Source organism: Acinonyx jubatus, chromosome E3 (genome assembly GCF_027475565.1).
Source record: "Acinonyx jubatus isolate Ajub_Pintada_27869175 chromosome E3, VMU_Ajub_asm_v1.0, whole genome shotgun sequence".
NCBI lineage: Eukaryota > Metazoa > Chordata > Mammalia > Carnivora > Felidae > Acinonyx > Acinonyx jubatus.
This window is the reverse complement of record NC_069398.1, coordinates 29,455,996-29,483,875: the sequence shown is the minus strand read 5'-3', so window position 1 is coordinate 29,483,875 and position 27,880 is coordinate 29,455,996. Positions and strand designations below refer to the sequence as shown.

At 40.5% G+C, this 27,880-nt stretch overlaps 1 protein-coding gene across 1 annotated transcript; it reads left to right on the top strand.

Moving 5' to 3' along the window:
- The first annotated feature begins 592 nt into the window (after window positions 1–592).
- Window positions 593–27,319, top strand: LOC106981189 (cytochrome P450 3A30-like). The gene is given in 6 exon segments (XM_053213835.1): window positions 593–619; window positions 730–888; window positions 22,291–22,527; window positions 25,222–25,404; window positions 26,982–27,015; window positions 27,018–27,319. Coding segments are annotated over 6 exon segments (888 nt in total). The 3' UTR covers window positions 27,266–27,319.
- Window positions 27,320–27,880: the final 561 nt, after the last annotated feature.

Here is a 27,880-nt window from a genome sequence, read left to right as displayed (position 1 = left end):
GTGGAAGAGAGATGACTATTGTGGGAATCTAGAGGAAGTCACCATCTTACAGTTCCTATGAATTGTGGAGGCAACTGTGGGGTTGTGGGTGAGCTCAGAGAAAGAAGTGATGAAGTCTAAGCAGGGCTGGCCCTTGGAGTCCCATGGGTCAGGACAAAGGGAAGAAAGGAAAATAATGACTTTACTGAGCCCCTGTCACATGCTGGGCCTCCTGGGCACCAAGGCACCAAGGGCTCCAGCATGCCTCTCAGTAGGGCAATATTGTAGCTGTGGGGGGTAGCCAGCTTTGAAGAGTTCCCCAGTGTCTCCCTCCTACTGGTGTGTAGTCTCTGCCCCATGAACAGGGCTGGCCTATGAAACCAGGAGGATATTGTGGGGCTGAGGGTGTGTGGCTTCTGGAGCTGAGTCATAAGAGATGAAGATGCTTCCACCTTGCCCCTCTCTCTAGGGAACGCCAGCTGCTATGTTGTGAGGATTGTTAAGTGGCCATGTGGCATGGACCTGAGACCTGCCACAATCAGTGCTGACCAGCCAGCCTGACAAGTGAGCTACCTTTGATGTAGGATATCCAGCTCAGTCCAATGTGTAGATGATGGCAGCCCCAGCCAACAGCTTGGCTGTAACCTCATGAGAGACTCAGGTCAGAAACACTGAGCTAAATCACTTTTGAATTCCTCACCCACAGATTCCAAGATAATGAGATCATCATTTTATGCCACTGTGTTTTAGGGTAATTTGTTACAGAGCAAAACTAATACAGAGATTGAGGAGCTGGAACATCTTGGATGGTTGCAGCAGGAAACTCTGCAGACTGTCCAGGAGCATGACTGTCAGCTGGGTTTGCTGGGCAGGGAGCAGGTGGTGGTGGTGGTGGTAGTGGTGGTGGAAGTATGTCTGTGTCCATATGTGTACGTGTGTGTGTGTACAGGTATGTATACAGGTATGTGTGTGTGTGTATGTGCCTGTGTGAATACATATGTAGTGTGTCTATACATATATAAAGAGTCAGGGTCCCAGCAGTTGTTCTCTGGGAGACTGAAGATTACTGCTGGTAGTAGGCTGTGCTGATTGAGGTGCAGACTCTCCTGGATTCATTAGCCATCTCTGCCACCTAAAGTTTGGAGGATCTGTTATTCAATGCTGGGGAGACTCAGTTTCCCCACCTGTGATGCAGTGATGCATCTACCGTGGGGTTTTTGTAATGATCAAAGATGTTAATGCAGATGATGCTCTGACATGATACCAGACATGAGGCGAGCCACCTACAGTGCTGGCCAAGGTCACTGAGATTCATACTTGCTGTGCAGGCTCTTGTCAGCTGGAGAAGCGATGGAAATTGCCCAGTTTAGCACAAATCTATTTGCTGAAGAGCCAGCTTGCTGAATGACTCAGTCACTAGATTCCTGAAGATACTGAGTTTCAGTTCTTCCTCTACCCCTAAGCCTATGATATGAAGAAGAGGGTTTTCCTGTAAACACACTTCACTAATTTATATCAGGACTTATGTTGTGCCATGACACCTGCCCATCTCCTGCATTGTCCTTTCTTTGCCCCTCCCCCCACTGCCCCGATTCTGCGGGCACATCGGTGCTGTGGTGGCTTTCCCATAAGCCCACACTAGTGTTCTCTCTCTTTTTATGGAACTATGTCTCTGTCTCTGACAGAGAAATGAGAGTGATGGAATATGTGAGGTCTAATATCTTGCTTTTTGGCAAATTGACTTATCTTGAATTAAGAGCAAGAAGGAAGCACTGGACTAAAAGCCAGCTCCTCCAGGTGTCAATGTTGTCATGGCTGTGGCCACATTGGCTAAAGCTTGACCCTTCCTTTTCCAGTGACTTGAAAGGGGTTTACATCATTAAGCCTCATGTCCCTTTGTGTTATGCCACAACAACTGGTGCTCATGATTAATTAATTGGTCTATTTACAGAGTAATATGAACTTTGCACTCTCCACCTTACTGAAATTTGAAGGTGTTTGTTCAAAAAGATTATTCCATCATTCTTGTGTTGCTTCAAAATTACACCAGCTATAGCCCTCTTAGCCTCCAAAAATATAGAAATAAGGAAGTTATGGCTCCCTTTCAGGAGGACCTCATAATTGCATTGGACATAGAGACAGAAACATAATTACTGTATAATCAGTGTGCCCCAGATTCCTTGTTCAAGCCCAATGAGATTGGATCAGTATTAATTTGCTGGGCTGTTGCAACAAAATACCACAGACTGGGGAGCTTCAACAACAGAAATTTATTCTTCCACAATTCTGGAGGTTGGGAATACAAGATCAAGGGGTCAGCAAGGTTGGTTCCTTCTGCAGCCTCTCTCCATGGATTGCAGATGGTCAACTTCTCCCTGTGTCTTCACATTGTCTTCCCTCTATGGATGTCTGTGTCCTGACTTCCTCTTCTTATAAGGGCACCAGTCATGTTGGATTAAGGCCCATGCTGGTGACCTCATTTAACATTCTTTTCCTTTTTAAAGACATTTCCAACTATGGTCATGTTTTTAATTGCTAGCAGTTACGACTTCAACATACAGAGTTAGAGAGGATACAATTCAGCCTATACCAGGATCTGTGGACAGAGCCTGTGGGCCTACAGGTGCCTGTCACAGGAGGGCTAGGGGCTGAAAGCAGTGAACATACACTCTCATTAAAGCTGGGTTGAGGGTGGGGCTGGGTCCTAGGTGTCAGTGAGAAGGGCCCAGGTCATCAGGGGCAACTCCCAGGCCTGATAGAAGCATGGACACAGCTGCAGACCATCAAGGACCCTCTGTAGAACCAGGGCAGGGAGCAGGTGTCACCGGTAAGTCCCAGGCAGAGAGAGGGTTTGAGGCCTACTTTCCCAGCCCAGAAGTCACACCCCCAAACATACTGAGCACATTCTGGGAGGAGCAGAGAAAGGGCTATGGGGAGCAGGGTCAGAAGACTGAACTCAGAAAACTTGTTACTCAAGTGACCAAGAAGTTGTTTTATGGTGGCAAGAAATTCTCCCTCCCCAATCTTACTCCAGGAAGGGTCTCACGGTGTTGATGCTGTCATCTCTGAAAAATTAAAAAGTTACATTTTCTTTAAGCATTGTGTATTTTCAAAAGCACTGTGTCTCTCATATCTGCAGTTGGAACCATAACACAATTTACTGATTAACAAAGATGAAATGGAAAGACTGTCACTGTTGGAGTCCAAGGCTTTAGTTTTACGGATTTCTCATTAATCTTCCTAACATCCCTCTGAGTAAACTGACGCACAGAGAGGTTAATGACTTCCTCAAGATGAGAGGGTGGAAAAGGTGGAACCCTATGACCTGTGGCCTCACTCCTTATGCTGTGCTGCATCCAGACAAGCTCATTAGTCTCACTGATAAGATGGAACCCCCAGCCCACAAAAGGCAAAGATGACTGTGAGGATAATGTTGGCCCCATTGCCTTCCTCTCAGGGCCTACACACTGCTGAGCACACAGTAGGCCTTCAGTAAAATATCTTGAGGCTGTTTGGGAAATACGTATTGGAAACAGCACATGGACTCCACCAGTACCTCTCTTTTTTTTTTTTTTTTTTTTTTTTTTTGTCATTTGGGGATTTCCCAACACCTGCTATCAGGAGGTTTGTCTGAACCTCAAACATGCCTAGAAGGTCAGCAGGAAGGACTGGTCCTGGATTTTCTTTAGATACACAAACATTTCCTAGATACCGCTCTGGATCAGTCCAAGATGTGCCCTATTGGTGGGGAAAAGTTAGACCCTTGAGTAGACAGATTTAATGTGGCAGAAGGTCAGTCTCAGTGCTTTAATTCAAGAGAAGGAGGACTTGTCCCCAGTGGTGGTTGGGAGGAGCTGATACTTGATGGAGGCTTCTAAAAATTTATCTTATTCAAAACTCAAATTTGTAGATGTACATGCTTTAAAAAGTTGAACAGTACTATGGTAGTTTTAACAAAACTGGTTTTCTCAGCCTGATCTTTCTTGGTTTTCTCCCTCATTTCTGTAGAGACCATCTCCTTGTAGCCTTTAGAAGAATGATGAAGAGTGAAATTTTTTTAAGAATGTGCATGTCTGAATATATCTCTGCTCTACCCTCATACTTGATGGATGATTTGAGCATAGAATTCTAGGTGGGCTAGATGTTTCTCCATGAACTTGTAGACATAGAGACTTGTCTGTACTATCACTGCTGAGAAGATTCCTGCCCTTCTGGTTTCTGATTCATTGTATGTAACCTATGTCTTGCTCCTCTCACTCTTTCTGCAAGAATTTGGGGTTTTCTTTTTGTCCTTGGTGTACAGAAATGTTATGATGGTGTGCCTTCATGGATCTGCTGTCATCCATTATTCTAGGCAGAGTTGTCCAAGAGACCATTCTGCAATGATGCAAATGTTCTGTATCCGTGTTGTCCAATATGGTTGCCTCCAGTCACATGGGGGTATTGTGCACTGGAAATTTGGCCAGTGTGGCTGAGGAACTGTATTTCTGATTTTATCTTTTTTATTAAATTTATACTGAAATCTAACTCACCACATTGTGTTCAAAGGCTGTAGTGAGTGGTGCAGTGCATTGGACTTTCAATCTGGAAACTTTTGCTCTTCAGTTGTGGGAAATTTTCTTGAATTATTTCATTGTATGTATTCTCTGTTCTGAAACCTCTATTGGTCAGATGGTAGAATTCCTGACATTATTCTCTGGTTTTCTTATTTTTTTCTCTCCCATTTTTTGGGGTCAGTTACTTACACAAAATTAACCTAGTGAAAAAAAAGGAGGGAGCACTTGGGTGGCTCAGTTTAGCGTCCAACTTCAGCTCAGTTCATGATCTCCGTTTGTGGGTTCAAGCCCTGCATCAGGCTCTGTGCTGACAGCTCAGAGCCTGGAACCTGCTTTGGATTCTGTGTCTCCCTCTCTCTGCCCCTCCCCTGATCGCACTCTGTCTCTCTCTCTCAAAAATAAATAAACATTAAAAAAAATTAACCTAGTGAACATGTCTTTGTTTTAAATTATGTTATTTCATCCTTTATTGATTTCTTTGCATTAATATTGATTTTATGTTTTTATTTCACTTATTTAAATTCTAGTTAGTTAACATATAGTATAGTAGTGGTGTCAGGAGTAGAATTTAGTGATTCATCACTTACATATGACACCCAGTGCTCATCACAACAAGTGCCCTCCTTAATGCCACTCAGCCTTTTAGCCCATCCCCTCTGCACTTCCCCTCCAGCAACTCTGTTTGTTCTCTGTATTTAAGAGTATCTTCTGGTTTGCCTCCCTCTCTGTTTTTATCTTATTTTTCCTTCCCTTACTCTATGTTCATGTTTTGATTCCTAATTCCACCTATGAGTGAAATCATATATTTGTCTTTATCTGACTGACTTATTTCACGTAGCATAATACACTCTAGTTACATCCACATTTTGCAATTGACAAGATTTCATTCTTCGTGATCACCAAGTAATATTCTATTGTGTATATATATACCACCTCTTGATTATCCATCCACCAGTGGATGGGTACTTGGGCTTTTTCCATAATTTGGCTATTCTTTGTTTTTGTTTTTTCTTTCTTTTTTAAATTATATATTTTTAAATTTACATCCAAATTGGTTACCATATAGTACAACAATGATTTCAGGAGTAGATTCCTTAGTGCCCCTTACCCATTTAGCCCATCCCTCCTCACACACACTCTACAGTAACCCTATGTTTGTTCTCCATATTTATGAGTCTCTTATGCTTTGTCCCCCTCCCTGTTTTTATATTATTTTTGTTTCCCTGCTCTTATGTTCATCTGTTTTGTCTCTTAAAGTTCTCATATGAGTGAAGTCATATGACATTTGTCTTTCTCTGACTTGCTAATTTCATTTAGCATAATACCCTCCTGTTCTATCCGCGTAGTTGCAAATGGCAAGATTTCATTCATTTTTATTGCCGAGTAATACTCCATTGTATATACAGACCACATCTTCTTTATCCATTCAACCATCAATGGACATTTGGGCTCTTTCCATACTTTGGCTATTGTTGATAGTGCTGCTATAAACTATGGGGTGCATGTGTCCCTTCAAAACAGCACACCTGTATCCCTTGGATAAATGTCTAGTGTGCAATTACTGGGTCGTAGGGTGGTTCTATTTTAATTTTTTGTGGAACCTCCATACTGTTATCCAGAGTGGCTGCACCAGTTTGCATTCCCACCAACAATGCAAAAGAGATCCTCTTTCTCTGCATCCTCATCAACATCTGTTTTTGCCTGAGTTGTTAATGTTAGCCATTCTGACAGGTGTGAGGTGGTATCTCATTGTGGTCTTGATTTGTATTTCCCTGATGATGAGTGATGTGGAGCATTTTTTCATGTGTCTGTTGGCCATCTGGATGTCTTCTTTGGAGAAGTGTCTATTCATGTCTTTTGCCCATTTCTTCACTGGATTATTTGTTTTTTGGGTGTTGAGTTTGATAAGCTCTTTATAGATTTTGGATACTAACCCTTTATCTGATATATCATTTGCAAATATCTACTCCCATTCCGCTGGTTGCCTTTTAGTTTTGCCGATTGTTTCCTTCACCATATAAAAACTTTTTATTTTGATGAAGTCCCAATAGTTCATTTTTGCTTTTGTTTCCCTTGCTTCCAGAGACGTGTTGAGTAAGAAGTTGCTGCAGCCAAGGTCAAAGAAGTTTTTGCCTGCTTTCTCATCGAGGATTTTGATGGCTTCCTGTCTTACATTTAGGTCTTTCACCCATTTTGAGTTTATTTTTTGTGTATGGTGTAAGAAAGTGGTTCAGGTTCATTCTTCTGCATGTCACTGTTCAGTTTTCCCAGCACCACTTGCTAAAGAGACTGTCTTTATTCCATTGGATATTCTTTCCTGCTTTGTCAAAGATTAGTTGGCCATACATTTATGGGTCCATTTCTGGAGTTTCTATGCTGTTCCATTGATCTGGGTGTCTGTTTTTGTGCCAGTACCATACTGTCCTGATGATTATAGCTTTGTAATACAGCTTGAAGTCTGGGATTGTGATGCCTCCTGCTTTGGTTTTCTTTTTCAAGACTGCTTTGGCTATTTGGGGTCTTTTCTGGTTCCGTACAAATTTTAGGATTGTTTTTTTTTTAGCTCTGTAAAGAATCCTGGTGTCATTTTGATAGGGATTGCGTTGAATATGTAGATTGCTTTGGGTAGTATTGACATTTTAACAATATTTGTTCTTCGTATCCAGAAGCATGGAATATTTTTCCACTTTTTTGTGTCTTTTTCAATTTCTTTCATAAGCTTTCTATAGTTTTCAGTGTGTGATTTTTCATCTTTTTTGCTTAGGTTTATTCTTAGGTATTTTATGGTTTTTGGTGCAATTATAAATGAGATCAATTTCTTGATTTCTCTTTCTGTTGCTTCATTGTTGGTGTATAGGAATGCAACCAATTTCTGTGCATTGATCTTATATTATACAACTTTGCTGAATTTATGGATCATTTCTAGCAGGGTTTTGGTGAAGCCTTTTGGGTTTTAGAGTATCACGTCACCTGCAAAGAGTGTATGTTTGACTTTCTCCTGGATGCTTTGGGTGCCTTTATTTCTTTGTGTAGTCTTACTGCTTGAGGCTAAGACTTCCAATACTATGTTGAATAACAATGGCGAGAGTGGACATCCCTGTATTGTTCCTGACCTTAGGGGGAGAGCTCTCAGTTTTTCCCCATTGAGGATGATATTAGAGGTGGGACTTTCATATATGGCTTTTATGATCTCCAGGTACGATCCTTCTATTCCTACTTTCTTGTGGGTTTTTATCAAGAAAGGATGTTGGATTTTGTGAAATACTTTCTCTGCATCTTTTGAGAGGATCGTGTGGTTCTTGTCCTTTTTTTTAATTGATGTGATGAATCACATTGATTGTTTTGCAGATTTTGAACCAGCCCTGCATCCCAGGTATAAATCCCACTTGGTCATGGTGAATAAGTCTGTTAATGTATTGTTGGATCCAGTTGGCTAGTATCATCTTGAGGATTTTTTTGCATCCATATTCATCAGGGAAATTGGTCTATAGTTCTCCCTTTTAGTGGGGTCTCTGTGTGGTTTTGGAATCAAGGTAATGCTGGCTTCATAGAAAGAGTTTGGAAGTTTTCCTTCCATTTCTATTTTTTGGAACAGCTTCAAGAGACTAGGTGTTAACTCTTCCTTAAATGTTTGGTAGAATTCCCCTGGAAAGCCATCTATCCCTGGACTCTTGTTTTTGGGAGAATTTTGACTACTAATTTGATTTCCTTACTGGTTATGGGTCTGTTCAAATTTTCTATTTCTTCCTGTTTCAGTTTTGGTAGTGTATATGTTTCTAGGAATTTGTTCGTTTCTTCCAGATTGCCCATTTTATTGGCATATAATTGCTCATAATATTCTCTTATTATTGTTCTTATTTCTGCTGTGTTGGTTGTGATCTCTCCTCTTTCATTCTTGATTTTATTTATTTGGGTCCTTTCCTTGTCTTTTTGATCAAACTGGCTAGTGGTTTATCGATTTTGTTAATTCTTTCAAAGAACCAGCTTCTGGTTTCATTGATCTGTTCTGGTTTGTTTGTTTGTTTGCTTGTTTGCTTGTTTGTTTTGGTTTTGATAGCATTAGTTTCTGCTCTAGTCTCTATTATTTCTTGTCTTCTGCTAGTTTTGGGTTTTATTTGCTGTTCTTTTTCCAGCTCTTTAAGGTGTAAGGTTAGGCTGTGTATCTGAGACCTTTCTTACTTCTTTAGGAAGGCCTGGATTGCTATATACTTTCCTCTTATGACCACCTTTGCAGCATCCCAGAAGTTTGGGGCTGTGGTGTTGTCATTTTCATTGGCTTCCATGTACTTTTTAATTTCCTTTTTAACTTCTTGGTTAGCCCATTCATTTTTTAGTAGGATGTTCTTTAGTCTCCAAATATTTTTTTACCTTTTCAAAATTTCTTGTGGTTGATTTTGAGTTTCATAGCATTGTGGTCTGAAAATATGCATGGCATGATCTCGATTTTTTTGTACTTGTTGAGAGATGATTGTGTCCCAGTATGTGATCTCTTGTGGAGAACGTTCCATGTGCACTGGAGAAGAATGTGTATTCTGCTGCTTTTGGATGAAATGTTCTGAATATATCCGTTAAGTCCATCTGGTCCAGTGTGTCATTCAAAGCCACTGTTTCCTTGTTGATTTTCTGTTTTGATGATCTGTCCATTGTTGTAACTGGGGTGTTGAAGTCCCCTACTATTATTGTATTATTATCAGTGAGTTTCTTTATGTTTCTGATTAATTGATCTATATATTTGGGTGCTTTCACGTTTGGAGCATACATGTTTACAATTGTTAGGTCTTCTTGGTGGATAGACCCCTTAATTATGATATAATGCCCTTCTTCATCTCTCATTACAGTCTTTATTTTAAAGTCTAGATTGTCTGATGTAAGTATGGCTACTCCAACTTTCTTTTGGCTAGCATTAGCACAATAGATCGTTCTCCATCCCCTTACTTTCTTTTATTTGTTTGTTTGTTTGTTTGTTTGTTTATCTAATATAATTTATTGTCAAATTGGCTTCCATACAACACCCAGTGCTCATCCCAACATGTGTCCTCCTCAATGCCCTTTCCCTTACTTTCTCTCTGAAGGTGTTTTTAGGTCTAAAGCGAGTCTCTTGTAAACAGCATATAGATGGATATTGTTTTCTTTTACATTCTGGTACCCTGGTACCTTGATTGGAGCATTGAGTCCATTGACATTTATAATGAGTACTAAAAGATATGAGTTTACCTCCATTATGTTGCCTGTAGAGTTTCAGTTTCTGGTGGTGTTCTCTGGTCCTTCCTAGTCTTTCTTGCTTTTGGTCTTTTTTTTTCCATCTCTTCTCCCCTCAGAGAGTCCCCCTTAAAATTTTTTGCAGGGCTGGGTTAGTGGTCCTTTAAGTTTTGTTTGTCTGGGAAACTTTTTATCTCTCCTTCTATTTTGAATGACAGCCTTGCTGGAGAGAGAATTATTGGCTGCATATTTTTCTGATTTAGCACATTGAATATATCCTGCCACTCCTTTCTGGCCTGCCAAGTTTCTGTGGTTAGGTCTGCTGCAAACCTGATCTGTCTTCCCTTGTGGGTTAAGGACTTTTTTTTCCCTTGCTGCTTTCATGATTCTTTCCTTGCGTGAGTATTGTGTGAATTTGACTATGATATGCCTTGTTGATGGTCAGTTTTTGTTGAATCTAGGGGAAGCCTCTGTGCTTCCTGGATTTTGATGTCTGTGTCTTTCCCCAGGTTATGAAAATTTTCTGCCATGATTTGCTCACATAACTCTTCTCCTTTTTCTCTCTCTTCATCTTCTGGGACCCCTATGATTCTGATGTTGTTCCTTTTTAATGAGTCACTGATTTCTCTTATTCTTAAAACATGCTCTTTTGCCTTAGTTTACCTGTTTTTTTCTGCCTCATAATTCCCCATAAATTTGTCCTCTATATCGCTGACTCACTGCTCTTCTTCATCCATCTTTGCCACTAGGGCAGCCATTCGAGATTGCAGCTCTGTTATAGCATTTTTTATTTCACCCTATCTTTTATGTCTTTTCTCTCCAAAGAAAGGGATTCTAATCTAGTTTCAACACCAGTTAGTTTTCTTATTATCGTGAGTCTAAATTCTGGTTCAGGCATCTTGTTGTATCTGTGTTGCATAACTTTGGCTGTCATTTCTTCCTGTTCTTTCTTTTGGAGTGAATTCCTTCACATTGTGATTTTAAAGGAAGAAAAGGAATTAATAAGGTAAAAAATTAAGTTAAAAAATTAAAAACAACACAAAAAAATCAAATGATGCTATGTCCTAGGTGTGTTTTGGTCTGGTGTTGAAAGGAGGTTGAGAGATTAGAGAAAAAGGGGAAAGCTAAGAAAAGAAAAAAAGGAAAACATTTGAAAATTTGAAAAAATTAGTACACTAAAATAGAATAAAATGAAATGATGGAAGCAAAATAGAATTTACAAAATTTACAAAAAAGTAAAAAATATAGTAGAAAAAATTAAAGGAAATTATTTTTAATAATAATGGGAAAAAATTTTTCTCTTTCTGTATTCAAGAATGAAAGAAAAGAAAAAAATTGAATAGATGGACCAGCGAACAGACTGAAATACATTTGAAATTACATTGTTTTCCACTTGAAGTCAAACTATGAAGCACTTTATAATCTGTAAACTAAGCAGGCAAAGAAAGTTGTAGTTTTCCTGAAGAGCGAGGTTGGCCCAGTGGGTGGGGCTTAGTGTAACAGCTCTGTTCTTCACTAGATGGAGCTGCTTAGCTTACTGGGGTGGATTGTTGTGGCACACGTAGGTGTGTATGTGCATGCGCAGGAAGGGTGAAAACGGCGTCACCCAGCTACCCAGTCTCTAGTATCAGAACTCTGTTCTCCCCAATCAGCAATCACACACCCATCCTTTGTCTCCAGCTTCCATCCACTCCATGCTGTTATACTGTCTGTGACCAAGCCATCAGGTTGCCAGGCATCACCTCCCTCCTAAGTTTTATCCCAGATGCGTCTGTGTTTCCCAACTCCTCACTTCTGAGGGACTGTGGCTTTAACCTGTTTTGACCCTCTGGGGGTGGGTCTCACTGAGCAATGGTTGGGTGCCAGCCTGCCCCAGAAAAAGTGCACGCGATCATGTAACAGGACTGTTTCAGGGATTATGGTAAATCACAACACACATCTGGCACCAGGCTTCCCCCTTAACTTCCTTGTCCCAGCACTAGCAAATGTGGTTGTTCTCCAGGGTCCACTGGGACCTTTGCTGGTGGCCACACAGCCTCTACCAGTTGTCCTCCCAGAAGGGAACCACCTCTCACCGTGTGGCCCAAAGACCCTTCAGAACCTTCTTTCTGCTCCCAGGATTCGCCCTTTCCACCAGAGCACCACCAGGTATCAATCTGTGGAGTTTCAGACTCTGTGCTCTCCCTGTTTATAGAGTCTTAATGGAATTTAAACTTCTTCTTTCTCCTTTCTCCCTTTTTTTTTCAGTCCCTTGCATACTTTCTTTTCTCTCCATTTGCTTTCAGGAATGGTATGTGTGTGGATGCTTTCCTGTACTCTCCCCCCGGCTCTGTCCTCTCTGCAAGCAAAAACAGCTCCCTGCCCTCCACAGCTTCTCTCTTCCCCAGCTCACCTCTTTGCACCACATACCGGCCAAGTTCTGTGGTTCACGTTGTGGAGATTGTTGTGTTAATCCTCAAGTAAGTTTTCTAGGTGTGCAAGATGGTTTAGTGTTGATCTGGCTGCATTTCAGAGCTGAGAGATGCAAAAAAAATTTCCATGCTGTTGCACTGTCTTGGCTCCTCCTAGAGTTTAGCTTTTATTGACCTATCATGCACTCTACTTAGGGAACTGTATAGAGACAAATTATGCCCCCTAGGAGAAAGAAGACAAGAGGGATCTCATCCTAGTGGAGCTTTACATCCTGCAAGGGTAGAGAAAAGTGAGGTGTGGTAGTCTTGTTCCCCGCTCTGTATTTACACAGCTGAAAGATACTACAGACTCCAATTAGAATCCAGGAAATGAAGTCTCTAAACATTTATGTTCTCAGACTCCTCACAGACCAAGTGATAAAAAGAGCCATTTAAACATAATAGGTACGGGCAGAGAGAGAGGGAAGATGGCGGTGTAGGAGGATGCTGGGCTCACCGCGCGTCCTGCTGATCACTTAGATTCCACCTACACCTGCCTAAATAACCCAGAAAACCGCCAGAGGATTAGCAGAACGGAGTCTCCGGAGCCAAGCGCAGACGAGAGGCCCACGGAAGAGGGTAGGAGGGGCGGCGAGGCGGTGCACGCTCCACGGACTGGCGGGAGGGAGCCGGGGTGGAGGGGCGGCTCACCGGCCAAGCAGAGCCCCCGAGTCTGGCTTGCAAAAGCGGAGGGGCCTGACGGACAGACTGTGTTCCAACAGCAAGCGCGACTTAGCGTCTGGGAGGTCTTAAGTTAACAGCTCTGCTCAGAAAGCGGGAAGGCTGGAGGACAAAGGGAGGGAGAGCTGCTGAGCCCCCAAATGACAGAGCTGTATTTGGTGGGGAACAAAGGCGCTCGCCAGCGCCATCTCCCCCGCCCATCCCCCAGCCAAAATCCCAAAGGGAACCAGTTCCTGCCAGGGAACTTGCTGACTCAGCGCAAACACCCAACTCTGTGCTTCTGCAGAGCCAAACCTCCGGCAGCGGATCTGACTCCCTCCCGCTGCCACAGGGCCCCTCCTGAAGTGGATAACCTAAGGAGAAGTGAGCTAAGCCTGCCCCTCCTGCCCCCGTACACCTTGCCTACCCACCCCAGCTAATACACCAGATCCCCAGCACCACAAGCCTGGCAGTGTGCAAGTAGCCCAGACGGGCCACGCCACCCCACAGTGAATCCCGCCCCTAGGAGAGGGGAAGAGAAGGCACACACCAATCTGACTGTGGCCCCAGCGGTGGGCTGGGGGCAGACATCAGGTCGGACTGCGGCCCTGCCCACCAACTCCAGTTATACACCACAGCACAGGGGAAGTGCCCTGCAGGTCCTCACCACTCCAGGGACTATCCAAAATGACCAAACAGAAGAATTCCCCTCAGAAGAATCTCCAGGAAATAACAACAGCTAATGAACTGATCAAAAAGGATTTAAATAACATAACAGAAAGTGAATTTAGAATAATAGTCATAAAATTAATCGCTGGGCTTGAAAACAGTATAGAGGACAGCAGAGAATCTCTTGCTACAGAGATCAAGGGACTAAGGAACAGTCACGAGGAGCTGAAAAGTGCTTTAAACAAAATGCAAAACAAAATGGAAACGACGACAGCTCGGATTGAAGAGGCAGAGGAGAGAATAGGTGAACTAGAAGATAAAGTTATGGAAAAAGAGGAAGCTGAGAGAAAGAGAGATAAAAAAAAAATCCAGGAGTATGAGGGGAAAATTAGAGAACTAAGTGATACACTAAAAAGAAATAATATACGCATAATTGGTATCCCAGAGGAGGAAGAGAGAGGGAAAGGTGCTGAAGGGGTACTTGAAGAAATTATAGCTGAGAACTTCCCTGAACTGGGGAAGGAAAAAGGCATTCAAATCCAAGAGGCACAGAGAACTCCCTTCAGACGTAACTTGAATCGATCTTCTGCACGACATATCATAGTGAAACTGGCAAAATACAAGGATAAAGAGAAAATTCTGAAAGCAGCAAGGGATAAACGTGCCCTCACATATAAAGGGAGACCTATAAGACTCGTGACTGATCTCTCTTTTGAAACGTGGCAGGCCAGAAAGGATTGGCACGATATCTTCAGTGTGCTAAACAGAAAAAATATGCAGCCGAGAATCCTTTATCCAGCAAGTCTGTCATTTAGAATAGAAGGAGAGATAAAGGTCTTTCCAAAAACAAAAACTGAAGGAATTTGTCACCACTAAACCAGCCCTGCAAGAGATCCTAAGGGGGATCCTGTGAGACAAAGTACCAGAGACAGCACTACAAACATAAAACATACAGACATCACAATGACTCTAAACCCGTATCTTTCTATAATAACACTGAATGTAAATGGATTAAATGCGCCAACCAAAAGACATAGGGTATCAGAATGGATAAAAAAACAAGACCCATCTATTTGCTGTCTACAAGAGACTCATTTTAGATCTGAGGACACCTTCAGATTGAGAGTGAGGGGATGGAGAACTATTTATCATGCTAGTGGAAGCCAAAAGATAGCTGGAGTAGCCATACTTAGACAAACTAGACTTTAAATTAAAGGCTGTAGCAAGAGATGAAGAAGGGCATTATATAATAATTACAGGGTCTATCCATCAGGAAGAGCTAACAATTATAAATGTCTAGGCGCCGAATACCAGAGCCCCCAAATATATAAAACAATTAATCACAAACATAAGCAACCTTATTGATAAGAATGTGGTAATTGCAGGGAACTTTAACACTCCACTTACAGAAATGGATAGATCATCTAGACACATGGTCAGTAAAGAAACAAGGGCCCTGAATGATACATTGGATCAGATGGACTTGACAGATATATTTAGAACTCTGCATCCCAAAGCAACAGAATATACTTTCTTCTCGAGTGCACATGGAACATTCTCCAAGATAGATCATATACTGGGTCACAAAACAGCCCTTCATAAGTTTACAAGAATTGAAATTATACCATGCATACTTTCAGACCACAATGCTATGAAGCTTGAAATCAACCACAGGAAAAAGTCTGGAAAAACTCCAAAAGCATGGAGGTTAAAGAACACCCTACTAACGAATGAGTGGGTCAACCAGGCAATTAGAGAAGAAATTTAAAAATATATGGAAACAAACGAAAATGAAAATACAACAATCCAAACGCTTTGGGACGCAGCGAAGGCAGTCCTGAGAGGAAAATACATTGCAATCCAGGCCTATCTCAAGAAACAAGAAAAATCCCAAATGCAAAATCTAACAGCACACCTAAAGGAAATAGAAGCAGAACAGCAAAGGCAGCCTAAACCCAGCAGAAGAAGAGAAATAATAAAGATCAGAGCAGAAATAAACAATATAGAATCCAAAAAAACTGTAGAGCTGATCAACGAAACCAAGAGTTGGTTTTTTGAAAAAATAAACAAAATTGACAAACCTCTAGCCAGGCTTCTCAAAAAGAAAAGGGAGATGACCCAAATAGATAAAATCATGAATGAGAATGGAATTATTACACCCAATCCCTCAGAGATACAAACAATTATCAGGGAATACTATGAAAAATTATATGCCAACAAATTGGACAACCTGGAAGAAATGGACAAATTCCTAAACACCCACACTCTTCCAAAACTCAATCAGGAGGAAATAGAAAGCTTGAACAGACCCATAACCAGCGAAGAAATTGAATCGGTTATCAAAAATCTCCCAACAAATAAGAGTCCAGGACCAGATGGCTTCCCAGGGGAGTTCTACCAGATGTTTAAAGCAGAGATAATACCTATGCTTCTCAAGCTATTCCAAGAAATAGAAAGGGAAGGAAAACTTCCAGACTCATTCTATGAAGCCAGTATTACTTTGATTCCTAAGCCAGACAGAGACCCATTACAAAAAGAGAACTACAGGCCAATATCCCTGATGAATATGGATGCAAAAATTCTCAATAAGATACGCGCAAATCGAATTCAACGGCATATAAAAAGAATTATTCACCATGATCAAGTGGGATTCATTCCTGGGATGCAGGGCTGGTTCAACATTCGCAAATCAATCAACGTGATACATCACATTAACAAAAAAAAAAGAGAGAGAGAGAGAAGAACCATATGATCCTGTCAATCGATGCAGAAAAGGCCTTTGACAAAATCCAGCACCTTTCTTAATAAAAACCCTTGAGAAAGTCGGGATAGAAGGAACATACTTAAACATCATAAAAGCCATTTATGAAAAGCCCACAGCTAACATCATCCTCAACGGGGAAAAACTGAGAGCTTTTTCCCTGAGATCAGGAACATGACAGGGATGCCCACTCTCACCGCTGTTGTTGAACATAGTGCTGGAAGTTCTAGCATCAGCAATCAGACAACAAAAGGAAATCAAAGGCACCAAAATTGGCAAAGATGAAGTCAAGCTTTCGCTTTTTGCAGATGACATGATATTATACATGGAAAATCCGATAGACTCCACCAAAAGTCTGCTAGAACTGATACATGAATTCAGCAAAGTTGCAGGATACAAAATCAATGTACAGAAATCAGTTGCATTCTTATACACTGACAATGAAGCAACAGAAAGACAAATAAAGAAACTGATCCCATTCACAATTGCACCAAGAAGCATAAAATACCTAGGAATAAATCTAACCAAAGATGTAAAAGATCTGTATGCTGAAAACTATAGAAAACTTATGAAGGTAATTGAAGAAGATTTAAAGAAATGGAAATACATTCCCTGCTCATGGATTGGAAGAATACATATTGTCAAAATGTCAATACTACCCAAAGCTATCTACACATTCAATGCAATCCCAATCAAAATTGCACCAGCATTCCTCTCGAAGCTAGAACAAGCAATCCTAAAATTCATATGGAACCACAAAAGGCCCCGAATAGCCAAAGGAATTTTGAAGAAGAAGACCAAAGCAGGAGGCATCACAATCCCAGACTTTAGCCTCTACTACAAAGCTGTCATCATGAAGACAGCATGGTATGGGCACCAAAACAGACACATAGACCAATGGAATAGAATAGAAACCCCAGAACTAGACCCACAAACATATGGCCAACTCATCTTTGACAAAGCAGGAAAGAACATCCAGTGGAAAAAAGACAGTCTCTTTACCAAATGGTGCTGGGAGAACTGGACAGCAACATGCAGAAGGTTGAAACTAGACCACTTTCTCACACCATTCACAAAAATAAACTCAAAATGGATAAAGGACTTGAATGTGAGACAGGAAACCATCAAAACCCTAGAGGAGAAAGCAGGAAAAGACCTCTCTGACCTCAGTCATAGCAATCTCTTACTTGACACATCCCCAAAGGCAAGGGAATTAAAAGCAAAAATGAACTACTGGGACCTTATGAAGATTAAAAGCTTCTGCACAGCAAAGGAAACAACCAACAAAACTAGAGGGCAACCAACGGAATGGGAAAAGATATTTGCAAATGACATATTGGACAAAGGGCTAGTATCCAAAATCTATAAAGAGCTCACCAAACTCCACAAATAACCCAGTGAAGAAATGGGTAGAAAACATGAATAGACACTTCTCTAAAGAAGACATCCGGATGGCCAACAGACACATGAAAAGATGCTCAACGTTGCTCCTCATCAGGGAAATACAAATCAAAACCACACTCAGATATCACCTCACGCCAGTCAGAGTGGCCAAAATGAACAAATCAGGAGACAATAGATGCTGGCGAGGATGTGGAGAAATGGGAACCTCTTGCACTGTTGGTGGGAATGCAAACTGGTGCAGCCACCCTGGAAAACAGTGTGGAGGTTCCTCAAAAAATTAAAAATAGATTTACCCTATGACCCACCAATAGCACTGCTAGGAATTTACCCAAGGGATACAGGAGTACTGATGCATAGGGGCCCTTGTACCCCAATGTTTATAGCAGCACTCTCAACAATAGCCAAATTATGGAAAGAGCCTAAATGTCCATCAACCGATGAATGGATAAAGAAATTGTGGTTTATATACACAATGGCAATGAGAAAGAATGAAATATGGCCCTTTGTAGCAACGTGGATGGAACTGGAGAGTGTGATGCTAAGTGAAATAAGCCATACAGAGAAAGACAGATACCATATGTTTTCACTCTTATGTGGGTCCTGAGAAACTTAACAGAAACCCATGGGGGAGGGGAAGGAAAAAAAAAAGAGGTTAGAGTGGGAGAGAGCCAAAGCATAAGAGACTCTTAAAAACTGAGAACAAACTGAGGGTTGATGGGGGGTGGGAGTGAGGGGAGAGTGGGTGATGGGTATTGAGGAGGGCACCTTTTGGGATGAGCAGTGAGTGTTGTATGGAAACCAATTTGACAATAAATTTCATATATTGAAAAAAAAGAGAAAAAAAAAAAAAAGAAATCAAACTAGTAATCAAAACTCTCCCCAAAAACAGAGTCCAGGGCCAAATGGCTTTCTATGGGAATTCTACCAAACATTTATTTATTTATTTTTAACTTGTTTTATTTTTTATTTTTTAAATTTACATCCAAATTGGTTAGCATATAGTGCAACAATGATTTCAGGAGTAGATTCCTTAGTGCCCCTTACCCATTTAGCCCATCCCCCCCCACACCCTCTCCAGTAACCCTCAGTTTGTTCTCCATATTTATGAGTTTCTTCTGTTTTGTCCCCCTCCCTGTTTTTATATTATTTTTTCCTTCCCTTATGTTCATCTGTTTTGTCTCTTAAAGTTCTCATATGAGTGATGTCATATGATATTTGTCTTTCTCTGACTGACTAATTTCATTTAGCATAATACCCTCCATTTCCATCCACGTAGTTGCAAATGGCAAGATTTCATTCTTTTTGATTGCCGAGTAATTCTCCGTTGTGTATATATACCACATCCTCTTTACCCATTCATCCATCGGTGGACATTTGGGCTCTTTCCATACTTTGGCTATTGTTGATAGTGCTGCTATATACATGGGGGTGCATGTGTTCCTTCGAATCAACACACCTGTATCCCTTGGATAAATGCCAAGTAGTGCAATTGCTGGGTTGTAGGGTAGTTCTACTTTCAGTTTTTTGATAAATCTCCATACTGTTTTCCAGAGTGGCTGTACCAGCTTGCATTCCCATCTACCAAACATGTAAAGAAGAGTTGACATGTATTATCTTGAAGCTAATTCAAAAAATATAAGTGGAAGGAAAACTTCCAAACTCTTTCTATGAAGCCAGCATTACCATGATTCCAAAACTAGACAAAGACCCCACTAAAAAGGAGAACTACAGACCAATTTCCCTGATGAACATGGATGCAAAAATCCTCAACAAGTTACTAGCCAAGTGGATCCAACAACATATTAACAGACTTATTCACCACGACCAAATGGGATTTATACCTGGGATGCAGGGCTGGCTCAATATCCGCAAAACAATCAATGTGATTAATCATATCAATAAAAGACAGGAGAAGAACCACATGATCCTCTCAACAGATGCAGAGAAAGCACTTGACAAAATATAGCAACTTTCTTGATAAAAACCCTCAGAAAGTAGGGATGGAAGGATCATACCTCAAGATCATAAAAGCCATATATGAAAGACCCACCTCTAATATCATCCTCAATGGGGAAAAACTGAGAGCTTTCCCCCTAAAGTCAGGAACAAGACAGGGATATCTACTCTCACCACTGTTATTCAACATAGTATTGGAAATCTTAGCCTCAGCAGTAAGACTACACAAAAGGATAAAGGCATCCAAATTGGCCAGGAGGAAGTCAAACTTTCACTCTTCCCAGATGACATGATACTCTATATGGATAACCCTAAAGATTCCACACCAAAAAACTGCTAGAATTTATTCATGAATTCAGCAAAGTTGCAGGATATAAAATCAATGCACAGAAATCAGTTGCATTCCTATACACCAGCAATGAAGCAACAGAAAGAGAAATCAAGGAATCGATCCCATTTACAGTTGCACCAAAAATCATAAAATACCTAGAAATAAATCTAACCAAAGAGGTGAAAAATCTATACACTGAAAACTATAGAAAGCTTATGAAAGAAATTGAAGAAGACACAAAAAAATGGAAAAATATTCCATGCCCCTGGATAGGAAGAACAAATATTGTTAAAATGTCAATACTACCCAAAGCAATCTACATAGTCAATGCAATCCCTATCAAAATAATGCTACCATTCTTCCCAGAGCTAGAGAAAACAATCCTAAAATTTGTATGGAACCAGAAAAGACCCTGAATAGCCAAAGCAATCTTGAAAAAGAAAACCAAAACAGGAGGCATCACAATCCTAGACTTCAAGCTATATTACAAAGCTGTAATCATCAAAACAGTATGGTACTAGCACAAAAACGGACACTCAGATCAATGGAACAGAATACAGAACCCAGAAATGGACCCACAAACGTATGGCCAACTCATCTTTGACAAAGCAGGAAAGAATATCCAATGGAATAAAGACAATCTCTTCAGCAAATGGTGCTAGGAAAATGGACAGCGACATGCAGAAGAATGAACTTGTACTGCTTTCTTACACAAAAATGGACCACTTTCTTACACAAAGGTAAACTCAAAATGGATGAAAGACCTAAACGTAAGACAGGAAACCATCAAAGTCCTAGAGGAGAAAGCAGGCAAAAACCTCTTTGACCTCAGCTGCAGCAACTTCTTACTCAACACGTGTCTGGAGGCAAAGGAAACAAAAGCAAAAATAAACTATTGGGACCTCATCAAAATAAAACGCTTCTTCATGGTGAAGGAAACAATCAGCAAAACTAAAAGGCAACCAACGGAATGGGAGAAGATATTTGCAGACGACATATCAGATATAGGGTCAGTTCCAAAATCTGTAAAGAACTTACCAAACTCAACACCCCAAAAAACAAATAATCCAGTGAAGAAATGGGCAAAAGACATGAATAGGCACTTCTCCAAAGGAGACATCCAGATGGCCAATTGACACATGAAAAAATGCTCAACATCACTTATCATCAGGGAAATACAAATCAAAACCACAATGAGATACTACCTCACACCTGTCAGAATGGCTAACGTTGACATCTCAGGCAACAAAAGTTGTTGGTGAGGATATGGAGAAGGAGGATTTCTTTTGCACTGCTGGTGGGAATGCAAACTGGTGCAACCACTCTGGAAAACAGTATGGAGTTTCCTTGAAAAATTAAAAATAGAAATACCCTATGACGCAGTAATTACACTACTAGGTATTTATCCAAGAGATACAGGTGGTTTGTTTCAAAGGGGCACATGCATGCCAATGTTTACAGCAACACTATCGACAATGGCCATAGTATGGAAAGAGCCCAAATGTCCATCAACAGATGAATGGATAAAGAAGATGTGGTCTATATCTACAATGGAGTATTACTCGGCAATCAAAAAGAATGAAATCTTGCTATTTGCATTTGTGTGGATGCAACAAGAGAATATTATGCTAAGCAAAATTAATCAGAGAAAGACAAATATCATATGACTTCACTCATATAAGGAACTTAAGATACAAAACAGATGAACATAAGAGACAAGAAGCAAAAATAATATAAAAACAGGAAAGGGGCAAACATAAGAGACTCTCAAATATAGCGAACAAACAGGGTTGCTGGAGGGGTTGTGGGAGGTGGGATAGTCTAAATGGGTAAGGGGCATTAAGGAATCTACTCCTGAAATCATTGTTGCACCATATGCTAACTAACTTGAAATTAACTTGAAATAACTAACTTGTAAATTAAACAATAAATTAAAAAAAATAAATTTAAAAAAAAAGAATTAAGGCTGAGTTAAAAGGACTAAAGTCAGGAACTTTCTCCTGAGCTAGGAGGCATGACACGAGAGCGAGAAGGCAATTTTTTGCCCAGGAAGCTGTGTTGAAAAGCCAGAGAACCTGAGGATCAGAGTGGGAAAGAACCAAAAATCAGTTTAACATGATGGCTGAATTCCTGTCAGTGAAACATCCTGTTCTCCCACATTTATATCTGGATGTTTTTGTTCACTGATGACTGAGACAACACTAGTCAGACTTCTGGATGTAAAAGAGCCATATTCTCAAAAAATAAGTTATGTGCTGTACCCCTGATATATTTCTGACTTCACAAGTGGTGTTTTGTCATTGAAATTTCTCTTTCTACTTCCAGCACCAAGTGGATTTGCTTCAGCTCATGATTAACTCCCGGAATTCCAAAGAAATGGACACCCATAAAGATAAGCAAGGAGATCCTCAGAGGGCCAGTGATGGGGAAGCTCAAAGACATGCAGTGGTTTTGAAATGTGCAGAAAGATTTCCAATGGATGGAATTTCTGCACATGGAAGAAAGACACATGTTCAGATACAAGTGGTAGCAGAAGCACTCTCTGGAAGCCCACAGCCTCGGGTTTGTTCAAAGCTTGAAAGGCATCGATAGATGCCTAAGCTGTCAGTGGTCTGCCACAGGGAGCTTGTTTCCAATGTGAATCCTCTGGCCTACTCCAGACCCACTGAATCAGAACCTCTGTCTGGAAATTCACATCAAGGCTTCATCACACCAGGAGGCACATGGTGCCCATGTTGGTGACCTGCACTTGGAACACCTGATTAAAGTCGTGATAACTAGCCTTGGGTACTGTAAAGTTTTTTATTCCTTTTGTAAATAAGAAGTAACTGGTGCTGGCCACCTTTGTGACTATATAAATACTGTGTTTTTCTTCAAACTTTTACTTACTACTTATATCGTCCATGGATGGTACTTGACTGAAACCATTATTAGTATGATGGCTTCAAAATAGTGACTTTCCAAATCCATCATTTCTTCTATGTTTATGAGTTAATGTTCCATTATTAGGGTGAGCTCTGCATTCTTAATTATTATTTTATTTATTTACACATGTCAGTATGATCTCATATATTACTAACTTAGTCTCTTACATTGTTTTTTATTGAGATCCTCAATTCTCTCAGTTTGTCCTCTGGAAGCCCTTTCTAGTGGGCTACTCTGTGTTCTTTTTTTTCTTTCTTCTTCTTTATTTAGGCTTTTAATAGACTTTATTTTTTATAGAAGTTTGGGGTTCACTGCAAAACTGAGTGAAATACAAAGAGATCCCATATTCTCCCTGCTTCCGCCTACAGTCAGCATCCCCCATTATCAAAATCCCTCACCATATGGTACATTTGTTACAATAAATATACCTAAAATGACACAGTATTACTGCCCAAAATCCATAGTTTACATTACAGTTCACCCTTGGTGTTATACAGTCTATGGGTTTTCAAATACGTATAATGTCTATCCACCATTACAGTACATAGAGTATTCTGTATCCTTTTCCCATATCATTTTGTGAACATTTTCTTGCATTCTGGTATGAGACATTCCAGGTTTCTCCTCTGTTTCCCCTAATGAAGCCCTGGAATCAGCCATTTCTCCAAGAAGCCCTGTTTCCTTTTAGTGAGAATGGTATTTAGAAACCAAAATCTGGGGTCTAGGAGTGCTCCTTGCCACTCCTAGTAACCACAGGGTTTCTTTGCCTCTGTTTCCTCTCAGTGGACCAAGATAAGAACATCAAATATATTTACACAGGACTGATAAATGTAATCATTTCATTCTATCCATAACCAGTAATGTAATTATGGTCTCTGTGTCTGAAAGAAAAAAAGAGCCTGGATGTAGTTTGTTTCTATGACAGAAATAATACCTTTATGGTTAAAGGATGGGCTTACTCCATCACACCACTATATATCTATCTGTTTCATTCTACCACTTTCTGTCACTGAAGAACCAAATCTTATATTTAATTTAATTAATTAAAGTTTAAATATAAATAGGCACATCTGGCAAGTGGCTAACATACTGTACAGCAGAACTATAAAATTCGATTATCATGGAGTTCATGGCAATCAGGGGAAAGAATTTAATAGTTGAATCTATCCACAGCAGTATCACAGAAAGTATGCCTGGGAAATCAGAGCTCTGTAGACATTTCTTACCCTCCTTTTGTATTATTTTTAGTTGTGAATTTCATGTCTTTGGCAGATGCCATGTTAATTTCAGTGCTCTAAATATCTAAAGGTCCTAATATAATACAGTTCTGATCAAATAGATTAGAGACTAACCATGCTTACTGCCAGGAGATATCCAAAGGGAGGCCAACTCGTATTCAGAGCGGGACCATTCGCTAAGGAAGGTGACATTCAGGCCATGTTTGAATAAGCATTGCTAATTCCATTCACTGTATTCTGTTTGTCTATATTTCATGCTGGCCAATGTCCTTCTATTGATCATTGTTTCTCTTACTGTTTTAATGTGGTTGATTAGACTAGCACCAGACACTACTCTTCTAGCTTTTTGTCTGTGTTGTAGTTTCTGTACATATCTGAGATCACCTGTTGGAAGAGTTGTGCCTCAGGTCTTCTATTAGCTGAGACCTCTGGAAGGTATAATCTGTGCTTCTCAAGCTAGATTGTGCACACAGATCATCAGATATTGTAAAGCACATATTTTTCTAATAGTTCTAGGGTGAGGTTTGAGATTCTGCATTTCTAACAAACTCCCAGATGTAATAGATGCTGCTGGTCCATGGGCCACACTTTGAGTAGTAAGTTTATCTTAGCCCAATATTGGGCTTAAGTTCTGAAGATATGTTTAGGTGAAAGATCATTTATTTTCAGGACAATTAAGCCTTATCATTGTAAACTCTCTCAAAAAAATCAAACTGTATGTTAGGTAGAAGGATGTAAAATTATTCCTCAGGGATAGTGCTACCAAGGGGTAAAGTAATTTTAGACTCTCTGGGAACAGACTGATAACACTATGCACGTTAGACAGAAATGCCATCTCCTGAAATTACCCACTTTGTTGGTGGGGATGGTGGCATAACCAGAAACAGTTGGCCAAGAATAGTATAGGCCTTGGGAATTACCAGATCAAGACAACTTTTGCCTCTTTCTAACTCTGTAAGATAGACATCAGAGTACAAACCACTCCCGGTTTGATTCCCAGTTGCTTTTACATTTATTTCCTGAGGGATTTTGGCATTTCAAATGGATTTCTCATCATCTAAACTGATGTTTTACACTCACCAGTTTTGGCTAAAATGTCTTTCCTCTCCTTTTAGCTCTGTCTGATCTGGAACTTATGGCTCAATCTATTACCTTTATTTTTGCTGCCTGTGACACCACAAGCACATCTCTTTCCTTCCTTGTGTATGAATTGGCCACTCACCCTGATGTCCAGCAGAAACTGCAGGAGAAGATTGATGCGACTTTCCCCAATAGGGTGAGCAGGTCACACCTGCGGAGGGAGTGAGGATAGGCTCAGTTTATGCCTCAGTAACAGATTAGCTCTCAAATCTAGTGGGTTTTCATAACAAAGTTTTACTTCTAACTCACATTTACATGTCCAACATGGATGTTAGTGGAGGGTGGGAGTGAGTCTGCTGCATATATTTACTTTGGGATACAGGGCAAGAGGTTCCACTTTTTTATACATGCATTATCTGGAACTTGAGGACTCCATGTTGCCTGAGGAATAAAGAACTAGGGTGTTGCTCACTTGCTTTTCAAATGGTTAGCCCTAACCTGACATACATCTCCTCACTTCACAGCCCATTTGCAAAGTTGTTTCCCAAAAGTTCATGTGGGATGGGAAATGTGGGGGTCTACATGGATATTGATAAGTAGTGAGTGTCTCTACCATACACCTATGAAGTGTCAACTCTAATTATCTCCATATAATGAGGCAAGAATCTGAGCTACAGAGAGACAACATAACTTTCTTATACTATCACATAACTAGTGCTAAAGAAGCCAGGCTAGGAGCCAGGGTGCCTGGGTCCTGATTGAACTCTTCACCACTACAATGTTGGCTGTTAAATATAATACCAAGAGGTATGCACATATTGCCCATACTGTTTTAGATATCTTCCCAAACTGGAATTCCTCCTTATGAAGAGACTTGGCCTGTAGGGCTGGAGTGGCTTATTTGACAATGAAATCCTGAAGCAACAACTAGGAGACCCTTCCAGCAACAGAGGGTTGGGCTGAGAGTAGGATTACAATTCCCTTTACAATGTCCCCTAGAACTGAACTTGTGTGCCCACAATTAGAAGCATCCAATCCTCTCTTCTTTTGCTTTATTTGGTTTGAAAGGAACTAGTGTCTCCCCAACTTATTTACAGTTTTTATATAATATAGTGTTTCTCTCCTAATATTGTATATATAATTGAAGAGCTACAAAGCAGGATATTTCCACTAAGAGTTTATATGGGTAGGGGATATTTTTCTGTTGCACATTCTCCTTTTAATGGTACAGGTGTGTGGCCTCTCTTTTGAAAAGAAACAGTGACTTTGACATATTTCACTTAAGAGTAAAGTGGGTGGGGGATGGGCTAAATGGATGGTGGGCATTAAGGAGAGCACTTGTTGGGAGGAACACTGGATATTGTATGTAAGTGATGAATCACTGGGTTCTACTCCTGAAACCAATGCTACACTTTATGTTAACTACCTTTTATTTAAATAAATAATGTACTCTTAAAAAAAGAGTAAGGGTCATTGTGTATTAGTCACATTTGCTCACATGAAGCAGAAAAACCACTACATGGTTGTGGAAAGGATTTCAGGTTCTTTTTAGGGAAATGTCCCAGCTGTCTCCCCTAGTCGTTACTATTGGACATTTGTCAGGGGGGCACTGAGCAGGTCAAAAAAACATGGTAGACATTAAAATGCTCATAAATGCCCTTTACCAAAACAAATGATTCTTAGGGGTTCCTAACACTTCAGTAGTACTGTGTACACTGAGTTGAACGTTGATCCCAAATTTCAGTTTATCAAAATCTGTTCCTTTTCTTCCAGGAACCTCCCACTTATGATGCCCTTGTACAGATGGAGTGCTGAATGAAACTCTCAGATTATACCCACTTTCTGGTAGACTTGAGAGGATCTGTAAGAGAGATGTGGAAATCAATGGCATGTTCATTCCCCAAGGGACAGTGGTGGTGGTGCCAACCTTTATTCTTCACCAAGACCTGGAACTCTGGTCAGAGCCTGAGGAGTTCCATCCTACAAGGTACAAGGAACCCTGGAAAAGGGAACCCACCCTCATATTGGAGGAGATTCTGATATCTCAGTATAGATGACAAATGTGTGATTGTACAGTTATTTATTTGTACATTTTTTTGCTCTTAGAAGTTTTTTTTTTATTATTCAATGATCATTCTTTGTTGTCTGTATTTATAAACTATAGACGAGACAAAAGAAACTAGACTCATCCTCAGTCCCGATATGTCAAAATTATTAATATGTCATGTGTGTCCTTGTGGACATTTATCTAGGCATATAAGGATTGCTAAAAATAAGGATGGCATATTTTTATGAACAACTTACTGTAACAGCAAACAATAACAGCATACTATAATTGTGTGTGTCTGATTATATGCATATACCATAACTTACTTACCCACTATTTCATTTAAAGAAATAGGCCTTCCTTTAAGTGTTTCTGTCCTCTCTAGTGCTCTGAATTATATCCCTACTCCCCTACAATTCCATGTTGTAAACTTTGGCCACCCTTTCCACTAGCCCTAGTGGGAGAGCAGAGACTGTGGAACTGAGAGTCATCTTCCCTGGCAGGGGGAGAAACCTCATGAGATGGGGGCACACACAGGTCCTGGGCTGTCTGTGGCTGCAGTCCTGTGCCATTTCCCACCTCTCTTGGTATCTGGGGTTAGTCCAAAGCAAAGTCATCTGCTCTC